This window comes from Entamoeba histolytica, genomic scaffold, assembly GCF_000208925.1.
Source record: "Entamoeba histolytica HM-1:IMSS scf_1104750518413 genomic scaffold, whole genome shotgun sequence".
NCBI classification, from domain to species: Eukaryota; Evosea; order Mastigamoebida; family Endamoebidae; genus Entamoeba; species Entamoeba histolytica.
In genome coordinates this window covers 7,847-19,672 of record NW_001914956.1, presented here as the reverse complement: position 1 = coordinate 19,672, position 11,826 = coordinate 7,847, and the positions used below count along the sequence as shown (strand labels likewise).

Below are 11,826 nucleotides of genomic sequence, written 5' to 3'. Positions count from 1 at the left end.
ATTATTAGAATTGTATTATTGTTCTTTCTTTTCACTCTGAACAAATTGAATAAAGATATTCATTATCTTTCTTATCTAATGTTAATGTCATCAATTCTTTTGGACAGTCTGGTGTAAGTATTTTTTGACCAAAATCATATGACACATCTTTCGCAATATCAATTGGTAATTTGTTTTCTTTATTTGTAATGTTAAGAGATGCACCATGTCGTATTAATATTAAAATCATTTGATCATTCTTTAATTCTGAAGCAATGTGTAGTGGAGTATTTCCTTGTTCATCTTGGGTATTAACATTACATCCATTCAAAAGTAATAATGTTACAATATCCTCTTTATTACATCGAGTGGCAAGAGTCAAATAGTTATCTTTAATGATTTGATTTCCATAAATGGAAATACATTCTTCAACACCTTGAATGTTTCCTTTTTTTATCTCATTTTCAATGTTTAATTGACATTCTTTCTTAATAAACTTTTTTTCAATATATTTTTCATGAACAGCATTATATCTCTCTGACCCATTTGCATTCTCATGAATAAGATAACCATGACCATTTGCTTGATAAATAGAATTAATAAAATTATTTCCTAGATTTCTTACAATGCTTATAGATTCTCCTTCAATCTTATCCATTAATAATGACTTTACTCGTGATACTCTTACACCTAGACTTCTATGTGCTCCACAACATTCTAAACAAATAACAATTCCTAAATTTAATGATATCCATTCTGGTTCTAATTTTCCACATTCAGCACATCGATTATTACCAGGTATTTTCCAAATCATATTAGTAAGATTAATTGGATTAATACTTTCATTAATATCATTTTTGTCATTGTAATATTCAATATCTTTTTTAACCTTATCAAACATGTTAATCCATCTTTCCATTTCATTAAAACAACTTGTATAATAAATATCTTGTTGACTTGGTGTAATTAATTCAAATGAATGATTATCACTTTGTGGTTTAGCTAATGATGTAAGAATATCAGTAACAATACTCTCTCCTTTTTTTTCATTAAATATCATTAAATTCTTTCCTTTTATATAATAGTATTGTCGTATTCCTAATCCTAATTTCCCTTTACTTACTAATATTCCTCCTTTTTTGTTTTTAGGAAGTTGTACAATTTCTTTTGTTGCTTCTTGCAATATAATTTTCTTAGATGGTGTTGATTTAGTATTATTTTTATTACAATCTGAAATACATTCATTGATTAATTCACTGAATTGAATTCCATTAGATTGAATGACTTGACCAAAATTCCATATTGTTATATTCATTTCTTCACAAAATTGTATAGTAGCATTTTCTATTCCTTTTTCTAAAAAAAAAACTCGTTCATTTAAACTAGTTTTTGATTTAACTAATTTATTAAATTCAGTGTCATAAACTTTTCTCTCTTTATTATATTCTTTTTCACTTGTCTCAAATTTGGTTGATTGTTTATTAATCATTAAATCCATTTGTATTTTCCAATCAATCACTTTCATAAGAAATTGACGTTGTCTTTCAACTGACTTTCTTGTTGAATCAAGAAATGAACTATATTCCTCACTTTCATTCGTCATATCTCTAAATGAATCAAACGTGTCTATAACTTCTTGTAAATATGATAAATATTCACTTCCCCGTGAAACAACTTTATTCAGTGTTTCAGACATTGTTTTTTCTGTTTTAAATGCATTATGAATTATGTCTTGAGTTGTTTTTATTTTTGTTTGGAATAATGGGTGATGAATATCGTCTATCTCTTTTGTGTTAAATCTTACAAAACTTGACATATAACTTTTGATAGTTTACATTTCATTCTTTTGTGTTTTTTTTTTTGTTTCAAAATAAAAAATACTTTTCACACCTAATGTTTCCTTTAGTCCAATAAATTATGCATTTATTCGTCTAGTTGGTAGTATCTTTTCACATATCAAAGCCTTAACACAAGTATTTAGACATTTAATGGTTTTAAATTAGTTTTAAACAGATGATTATTTCTTGAGAGAATTATTTGGGAATTTATTGAATTAGGTGTTTGATGTTAAAAAAACAAGACTTCTTTTCCGGGAAACAATAGATTAAGAAACAATAGTTGGTGTTTGATAAATGAGAAGTACAACTTTGCTCAGTCACTGTCTTTTGTATTAATAACATAATTAATTAAATAACGAAAAAAAATAGGGTTAATATGATTTGTAGTTAAAAGCAATTTCTTCAAATTTTTACCAGTATAAAGAAATTATGAGAAAATTCATCACCAAATAATGATATATGACAAAGAAAAAAGGAGAAAAGAAACATAAAAATGAAGATGGATTCAACGAACAGTGTATTACAAGGAAGTGGAATTGAATTAAGAAAACGATTCTATCAAGAAACACAACCATCAAATGAAGTATTCCACCCAAAAAGAGGATTTTTTGGTAATTTATATCAAATGATTTTCCATCCAATAGAATATTTCACTCCAAAAGAGACAAAACTTGGAGAGGTAAAGATCCAAGTATTTGAGCAAGAACAAGGCACTGTTGATGTCAAGATTTCTATTGAAGAAAATAAACACCAAACACCAATACGTTCTATTCATTTAAATGCATCAAGTGATTACCAACAGGAAATCAATGAAATTAATGAACAATTAAGAGCTATTGTTGAAAACCATTTTAAGATTGGAGAACAATCTATTGAATTTGAACAACCAAATCAACCTTCACGTCAAAGAAAATCAATTGTTTATAAAGAAAAAAACATTGTTCCTAACAAAGTAATAAGTTCTTCACAAGGACACAAATAAAGTATTGTCACAATGCTTAAATAAAGTATTTTTATTTATTTTAATAGTTTTGAATATTCCATTGAAGTATTGATATTAATTCATTAAGTCTAACACCAACTATCATAATAAAGACAACTTCGATGATATTTAATCAACAATTACTTGGTTGAATTATTGAAGTTATTACTTACATAAGTCAGAATTTACTTTAACTAATTTTGTTTAGAATGTATTACAATGTGTTGATTCCTTCTTTTATGTTTATATTTGATTTAGTATTAGCAAACAGCATAGAGAAATGACGTATTTCTTTTCACTTTTTTTTTATTTTAAACGTAGGTTTGAAATTAAATCATCTTTTGCTTGTTAATGTTAAGACTTTCAAACATTTTATTACTCTTATCACTTAATTCCATAATTGTTATTCTAACTACTACATAAAAATCATGCAAACCCCTGATAAATTTCATCTTACTTGGTTATTAATATTCTTAAAAAGTACTGAAAATATTCATGAGTATAGAAAAAGATAAGCGAGTTGTAATATATTCAACTATGTTAAATAGAACTTAGAACAAGAACAAAAATAAAGTCATATAACAAGGGACATAAATAATATTTCATTAGATATTATTCTGGACTTGTTAACAAAGAAATAAAGTACTTTGTTTAATATCAATAATTTTAATGAAATGAATTAAAGACTCTCATAATGATACGAAATGAATGTTTTACCTGAGTTTATCAATAAAAAGAGTCAATGAAAAGAAACGATTATAATTTGTACATTGAAAGACCAAAGTAGAGAAATACATATACTAATTAAAACCAATTAAAATGAATAAATTCTCATCTCTAATTATTAGTTGGTTGTTCTTTGGTGTATGAAATTATAAGAGAGAATTACTTTGCTGAATTTCATTATGAATTAAAGATAAAGTTAAAATACTCGATTAAATAAAATAATAACAATGATATTTCTTTACATTAAACAAGAATAATAAGAGATGACTAAAATAAACAAATGTGTGAATAAAATCAAAGAATAAAAATTAAAATAGATAATATAGAAATCAAAGACATGTCATGTCTGTTTATTCGTTAGAAGGTTTTTGTTCTGGAGTACCAGTGGGTTGAACATTTTCATTTTCTTCAGGACTCTTTTCATCAGTATCTTCTTCTTTGTCTAGTTCTGAAGACTCAGAAACATTTCCATCTTCTATTTCAATTTGATGAACTAAATTAGTATCAACATCTACATCTTCAATTGGAGTAGGTTCTTGATATTCATTATTACCTAATTCAATTTCATCACTTTCTTTTTGTTTGTCAAATCGTTCAAGAATGATGGTTATGGCTTGTGTAATGATGCATAACACAATTCCAACACATTGTAATATCAATCCAAACCATAATGCCCATTTTCTATCATCTGTTTGTGTGGCAATCAAACCAGCAAACAATGGACAAAGACAACATGTTAATTCACCAACACACTCACTCATACCGAGAATAACACCTTTAATTTTAGGACCTGCATTGATTGAATATAAAACATTTGATTGTAAGTCGTATCCAGAAATAATACCAATTGGAATTGCTAAAACACATAATACCCATCCATTTCGTAAATAAATTAATGCAAGACAAATTGCTCCAATAAAGATTTGAACAATGATATTAAGAGTTTGTTTATATTGCCAATAAGAGAATTGTCCTAATACCCAAAAACAGAATGATTGTGAAAAATAAACAATACCAAGGAATAATGAACAGTATGTTCCAGAATCATCATTAACACCATTTAATACAATATTATTTTCATCAGCAAAATCAATGTATTGATTTCCAAATACAGCAACTGTTCCATATACAGTGAAATGAATAACTAATTCATTTAAATAATATAAGAAATATCTTTTTGGAACAGGTTGATGTTTAGTAAGGAAATTTTCTTTATGCATATTATTTATTTTAATTTCTATTTCTTCCTGACTTAATCCTTTCTTAGTAAGACTTTCTATTTTCTTTGCTTTCTTCTTTTCAAGTTTTGCTTTTTGTTTTTCAAGTTTAGCGGTGTTTGGAGTTGTTGATCTATTTCTTGGCATTCTTGGGAAAACAACAAAAGCAATCATTACAATAAGTGCAGAGAAATAAAGTGAAAATGAATAACCAAAAGCACTTCTCATTGGTCCACCAAGAACAAAACCAATTGCTTTACCAAATGACCATGAACAACAGAACCATGACATTTTTTGATTTGTCTCTCCTTGATAAATTTCGTTTGATAATAAATACTCACAAATAGACCAAAAGAATGCAAGTGCAAATGATTCTTGAACTAATAAGAAAAAGATAGGAACAATCATTGTTCCTGAAATATAATAAATAGCAATACTAATTGAACATGTTGCTTGTAATACAAATCCTATTCGACAAATAGTATCAGGACATAAATATTCTTTACTTGCTACAAACCCAATCAATGGAGATAATAATCCTGTAATACCAAATGTGACTGCATCAGCTAATCCAATATCAAATGGTGTTGCTCCATTTTCTTTCATTAATAATGGAATAATTAACCAACAAAAATATGTTGACATGTTAATTGTAAATCCTCCAACATAATAATTAAATAAATTAAAGAACTGAACCTTTTTAGTAACTTTCTTCCATGATTCTGAGGATGGCATTGTTGAAATGATTTATTTTTTGTTTTAGGTTAAAATTCCAATTATTAAGAAAATAAGAAGCTACAAAGAAACTGAAAGAAATACATTTTACATTCGAAAGCTTTCGACTTCATTCCATTATTTTTCTTCAAGTCTTTACGCATCAATCCCATTTTTACATTTTTACGTTTTATATAACGATTTATTATTTAGAAAATATTTTTTTTATGTTTTTATAAAAATGAAAAATAGAAAAGAAAAAATAGAGAGATTAACTGGAACGTTCATGTTGGATTTACCACGAATATCTAATTTAAATCTTCCATCAAAAACTCAGTTATCATTTAATCATCTTCAGAATTTGATTGATGCTGAAAAAAGTTCTTATCAAGTTGATGAAGATAGAATTGAAGACCTTAGAAAACAACGAGATAAAATTGCAAAACAACATGTTATTAATATGATCAACTCAAACATTTCAAGGTTTGTTTTTCTTTTTTTTTATTTCTTTGAATAAAATAGAGAATAATTTAATAGAAATGCTGGTCAATTTGATGCAATTCGACAAAGAAGTCTTGGTGTATTTGAACAATATTATGGATTTGAAGTTAAAACATTAAACTCACCTCTTCCAAATGAAAAAGTTATTGATGGAGATTACCAATTTTTTATTCAAGATGGAAATATATATGCATTACAACTTTCAACAAATTCAACAACATGTTTAACTGAAGGGATATTTTCATTTATTAAAAAATTATTCGTGAAGAGAATATATAGTAAAATTTATGTTGATACAATTCGACATATTTTGTATGGATTGTCTGATATTGATATCACCATTTATTCAACAATTACTTTAGAATATTTTGACACAATCACATCAATTCATTCTTCATTATCTATATTAACAAATCAGAGTGGAAATGAAATTACTATTAATTCATTACTACCTTTGTCACCAGAAACATCAAATTTATTTACTTGTATTGTTATTTTTTCTTCAAGATATATTGGGTATGTTTCAGGACATTCATTAATTTATGTACGAGACATTGGAATTGATGAACAAATCATTACATCAGCCATCAATAGAAATGCCATTTTATTAGCAACACCAAAAAAAGTATTTTTGTTTATTGAAAGTGAACATATTTCAATGATACGTGATGAAGATGTATTTCTTGTTTCAATTGGAGAACTTTCAATTACCCGTGCAATTGCTGATGGAACGGGGTTATTATATCCAATAGATGATGTCTCATTTTTGTGTGAATATGATAATTCTACATGTGAAGAAACAGATGATTCAGAAACATCAGGAAAATCACAAAGTAATACAACGAAGTCATATTATCAAATTACACTTCCATCAATTCGTAGTGTCATTTCAAAAAGTCAATGCACTAATATAACAGAATTGAGAAAACAATTTGAAGAGTTAAAAGAATTATTTGGAAATGTTGTAGATGTTTGTTTTGCGTATGAAGCTATCACAGAGAGAAATGAGAGAGTAAGAGGAGCTGTTGGATGTGCTAGAAATGAAGGAAATAGTGAAGAAGGAGAACTTGAGTTATTAATTGCAATAGTTCGTTCATGCTGGAAATTAAATGTGTTTGAAGGATATGAAGGGATAGTGTCTCTTCAGGTATTAAAGAAATTAGAGAAATATAAGAAAATGAGTGAGAGTATTGTAGGGATTGGAATTAGAGAGGTTTCACAAAGTGCATATGATATTCTTTGTGTAATGAAAGTTATGGGAAAAATGCCAGTAGGAAAGAGTGGAATTTTAAGTGTTGAAGATGTTATTTGTAAAGAAAAAGAAAATGATATCAAAGAAGTAATTTATGGAGTATTAGTAAATGCATTGTTGAATGGACAACCATTTGAAGAACAAGTAATTCAAATGAAAAATAAACACACTAAATTATTTGATAAAAAAATGGAGATGAAGTTAATTGTTGAAAAGGCTCTTGTGATGTCTCAACAAAGTACTAATGGGTATGAAAATGATAGAAATAAATTTGGAATGTTAATATATAATTCAATGAAAGACATGGATATAGAAATTTTATCAATAGAAGGGATGATGGTAATGTCAGGATTTCATGATTTATACATTTCATTAGTTTTATTAAGTTTAAAGAAGAGTGATAAAATGAAGAAGGAAAAATTAGAGTCATTAAAGAGAGTATTAACTGAAATTATGCAGCCAATAGAAATTATAAGAGAAAGAATACAAAAACCTATGACTAGTGATGAAATGTGTTGGTTAATAAAGAAAAATTGTTGTGAAATTGTAAGTGGATCAATAAATGTTGAAGCAGAAAAGGTGTTGTATGATATTTTGAATGAACATAACCAAATTGATACAATTATTAGTTTGTCATCAAATGAAATTAAGAATTATTTGAAACAATACTGGCCTGAAATTTTATGGAGATGGTATGTTAAGAAAGGGATGTATGAGGAGGCAATTAAATGTATCTTAAAGTTATGTGTTGAAGATATTTATTTAACAAAGATTAAAGTTGAAGAAGAAGATATAGAAATGAAACAACCAAATGATATTTGTATTAGACTAAGATTAATTGCAGAAGCAATGAGTCTTGGTATGATTATTGGAATACAAGCTCAACAAGAAATATTAAAGGCATATAAAATATTAAGTATAATGAATGAATTATGTCAAAAAGTAGTTTCTATTGAAAATTTATTAATTCTTTCAACAAAACTTCATAGATTTGAAATTACTTTTGAAGTTATGTTATTTTACACAAACTCAAATGAAAAACAATTATTAAGATGTCTAGCATTATTCCTTGAATATGCATGGATGAAAGGTATTGATGGATTTAATAATGAAGTGAATGAATTTTTGAAATTAGTTGGGGATGCAGTACCAATCTCGTTGATTGATTCATTCAAACAACAAAAAGAGAAAAGAGCAATGATGTATTGAGACAAATTGATTGATAATTAAATTGTTAAAACAAATTAGTCTTTTTATTCATTTAATTGTATTGTCTGGATTTCAGCAGATTTGTCATCAACTAATTGTTGATTTTCTAATGACAATTGACTTTCATAATATTTACCATTCAATCCAAATACTATTGAAATAAATCATTTGCAAATAATAAAATTAATAATAATTAATAAAAGTAACAAACATCCAATTTTATAATATTCACTTTGAAGGAAATATAATTCAGTTTGTGTTTTAGGTAGAATATCATGAATAATTAATGAGGCATAATCAGATACATTGTTTTCAACTCCAAACCACCATTTAATACTTCCTATTCCTTTTGCAACCCATCCTATTTGGTTTTTAATATCTTCTGTTAGAGAGAAGACATGAATTGTTCCATTTTCACTATGTAATGCTACAAGTTTACCATCATCTGATAAAGCTACACAATAAACATGTGCAGGATTCATTCCTCTTCTAAATTCTTTTAATAACGTTCCACTTGTAGTTTCCCATATTCTGACTAAAGTACCATTTTCACTAACAGTTACTATTGTAGAATCAAAACTAGGTGAGAGAGTATAAATAGAATGTTCATGAGCACTAATTACAGCAACATCAGTTTTATTATCCAAGTCATGAATAGTTATTGTTCCTTCAGTGATTGATGGATATGCAAATTTTCGAGAATTATAATTAACAGAAAATAATCCATTTGGATTATCATATGTGTCAAATGTAGTAGAAACTTTTCCTTCACAATATACATCAATGTTATTTTCTAATGCAATGAATGTGTCTTTCTTAGTCATTCTAATTCTTCGTATTGCCCGTGCATAAGAATATTTATTACTAGGAACAAATTGATGATTATTTAAATCATAGAGACATGCAACAGTTGGTGACTCAAATGGATTTGGACCACCACCAACTAATAACAAATATTGTGACTCTCCTTTAAGTTCTATTAATCCAACTCCTCCAATACTTTCATGAAATATAGCTTTTGATGGATTATTTATGTCAAAAATATAAAACCCATTGATAGTTCCAATACCAATATAGCTTTTTTGTTCATTAATTGAAATACAGAGAATAGTATCTTCTTGTTGAGTCATAAACAAATAATCTTTTTAAGTTCTACCAATTATTATAGAGAAAGAGAAAATAATCAAATAAACATCATAAATTATTCTATTTTGATGTGTAATTTTTGATACACTTTAAAAATCAATAATATCATGAATATTAAAGAACAAAGCACCAATGCTATTCCTACTACAAGCATAACAATATAATAATATGATGTTTTACATGAATTGTCTATTTATTAACTAATCTGATATTTAATTTTCTTATTAAAAAAATAACAACAACAAACTATTCACTTGTAATTTAATTTCTGAAGAAGTAGAAAGATCAGACTCACAATAACTATTATTATGATAAATAAAACTTGGTTTTGTTGATTGAATTATACCAAATATTGATTGAACTAATGTTAAAGGATTTTCACCACAATACATTTCATTATATTGTGAAATATTAAAACATGTTTTTTCAAATTGAATATCATTATTAACAATTAATTTGATAATTTCTTGGTTTATTTCTCCAAATTGGATTTCTGTATTAACAATAGATGATTCTCTACCTGAAATTAACATCATTCCATTTAAAACAATAATTCTTCCTGTTCCAATAAATTTATTGACTGTAACATGAACATTTTTGTCTATTATTAATATTCCATGTAATAATATATTAGAAATAAACCCATTCTTGTTTAGTCTTATTGTTCCTTCACAACTTATGGTTTCTATTTTGAATGGTGAATTTACAATTAATTCAGAAGTAACACTATCTCCAATTGAAATGGATTTAAACATCACATCACTAAGGTCTTCAAAATATTTTGAATTACTATAAATTGTTACTTTGTCTTGAACAACAAATTCATCTGTAACATCAAATAATCCTATAATTTCGAATATAATTGGACTATTAGGAAGTATTAATGTTTTATAAGTACCTTTAATGTTTTTAATATACATTACTTCTGTCAATTCACTGAAGTCTATATTACAATTAACTCCTTCACATGGACAAATTGAAGAATTCCCTCCCCAATTTTCAGGTTTACTAAAATCAGTATTATCTTTTAGTGGTTCAAAAATACATTCTTCTGCAATGACAATTGAGATAATATAAAGTAATTCAATCATTTTAAACTCTTTTCAAAGTTCTTTTTATTCACTTTTTTGTTATTTAAATTGTAAAAGAATAATTAATGTTTTAAAAAACAATTAATTGAAAATTAGAAACGATACTAAAATATTACATTTTCTTTGAATGTGCATCAGTCATTCTCATCAAATTTGCTTCTTCAGAATCAAGAGATGATGACGATGACAATTCATTGTCACTATCGCTTTCTTCATCTTTCTTAGGCTTATTAACAACACTTTTCTTTATAGGCTCTCCTTGAATTTTCTTTAACAATTCAAGTTCTTGAATAGATTGTTGCATCTTTTCTTCATAAGTCTTTCCATCATAATCTCCATCTTTTCTTCCTTTTCCTTTTAAAATTCTTTGTAATTCTCTAAGTTGTTGTGTGGTATATTTACTTAAATCAAGTGAAACTTCATTCTTTCCTTTACTGTCTACATTAACCACAGCAAGTACTTCAATTAGTTTGTCTTTGTTCTTTTCAATTTGTTTTAAATCACTTCTTAATTTAATCATTTCTTCTTTAGTTAATGGTTTATTAGTATTTTTCTTTCTTGAAGATGCTCGTGTTTTCTTAGAATTACTCACTTCTGGCTTCTTTTCTTCTACTTTATTTAATGTGTCATTATGTGATGTAACATTAGTTTTTGTATCTACAGGTTTTTTCTCTTTGAATGCATTTTTCCATAATGTCTCAAATTGTTTCTTCAACTTAACTGCCCAATGATAAACCTCTGAATCTGGATGATTAAATAATAATGCATTATCAAACACTAATAACATATCAGCTTGAAACTCTTCTTTTGTGATATATTTTTTATCTGATAAGTTGTGTTTAATGGTTCCTAAATCCATTGGTCTTTTAATTACACTAAAGTATGTTGGAACTTGAAGTGCAACTGGATCAACTGGTGTATTAAATGCAGGAGATTCAGGTTGGTTCATTAATTTTCGATTTAATTCTTTGCATTTTCTCAATTCCTCAGAAGTCATACTTTCTTGTAATAATGTTACATCATTTATTGCTGTTACTGCCTTTTCTATTGGAATTCTCATAGACAAATTGTGTGTTCCATCACTAGTAACTCCATTAGTACTTGTGTTGTTAGTAGTAGACGTTGCAACAGATTTTCTATATTATTAATACATGTCCAAACACATAACATA

The 11,826-nt window shown here is 26.7% G+C and overlaps 7 protein-coding genes across 7 annotated transcripts; 2 read left to right on the top strand and 5 right to left on the bottom strand.

Annotated features, from left to right (window-relative positions):
• Positions 1–31: 31 nt before the first annotated feature.
• EHI_138360 (ARF GTPase activating protein, putative) lies at positions 32–1,795 on the bottom strand (the record flags this gene model as incomplete). The annotated part of the gene is made up of 1 exon (XM_650056.2): positions 32–1,795. One exon carries the CDS (start codon positions 1,793–1,795, stop codon positions 32–34), a length of 1,764 nt encoding a protein of 587 aa, XP_655148.2.
• A 515-nt stretch (positions 1,796–2,310) lies between these two features.
• Positions 2,311–2,836, top strand: EHI_138350 (uncharacterized protein; the record flags this gene model as incomplete). Its single annotated transcript, XM_651752.2, has 1 exon — positions 2,311–2,836. One exon carries the CDS (start codon positions 2,311–2,313, stop codon positions 2,797–2,799), a length of 489 nt encoding a protein of 162 aa, XP_656844.1. The 3' UTR covers positions 2,800–2,836.
• A 1,039-nt stretch (positions 2,837–3,875) lies between these two features.
• Positions 3,876–5,477, bottom strand: EHI_138340 (major facilitator superfamily transporter; the record flags this gene model as incomplete). Its single annotated transcript, XM_001913737.1, has 1 exon — positions 3,876–5,477. One exon carries the CDS (start codon positions 5,475–5,477, stop codon positions 3,876–3,878), a length of 1,602 nt encoding a protein of 533 aa, XP_001913772.1.
• A 220-nt stretch (positions 5,478–5,697) lies between these two features.
• EHI_138330 (uncharacterized protein) lies at positions 5,698–8,418 on the top strand (the record flags this gene model as incomplete). Its single annotated transcript, XM_650054.2, has 2 exons — positions 5,698–5,939; positions 5,994–8,418. 2 exons carry the CDS (start codon positions 5,698–5,700, stop codon positions 8,416–8,418), a joined length of 2,667 nt encoding a protein of 888 aa, XP_655146.2.
• Positions 8,419–8,462: 44 nt separating this feature from the next.
• Positions 8,463–9,548, bottom strand: EHI_138320 (WD repeat protein; the record flags this gene model as incomplete). Its single annotated transcript, XM_650053.1, has 2 exons — positions 8,463–8,569; positions 8,630–9,548. 2 exons carry the CDS (start codon positions 9,546–9,548, stop codon positions 8,463–8,465), a joined length of 1,026 nt encoding a protein of 341 aa, XP_655145.1.
• A 240-nt stretch (positions 9,549–9,788) lies between these two features.
• EHI_138310 (uncharacterized protein) lies at positions 9,789–10,655 on the bottom strand (the record flags this gene model as incomplete). The annotated part of the gene is made up of 1 exon (XM_646303.1): positions 9,789–10,655. The coding sequence occupies one exon, from the start codon at positions 10,653–10,655 to the stop codon at positions 9,789–9,791; it is 867 nt and encodes a 288-aa protein (XP_651395.1).
• Positions 10,656–10,767: 112 nt separating this feature from the next.
• On the bottom strand, positions 10,768–11,715 carry EHI_138300 (bromodomain protein, putative; the record flags this gene model as incomplete). The annotated part of the gene is made up of 1 exon (XM_646302.2): positions 10,768–11,715. One exon carries the CDS (start codon positions 11,713–11,715, stop codon positions 10,768–10,770), a length of 948 nt encoding a protein of 315 aa, XP_651394.2.
• Positions 11,716–11,826: the final 111 nt, after the last annotated feature.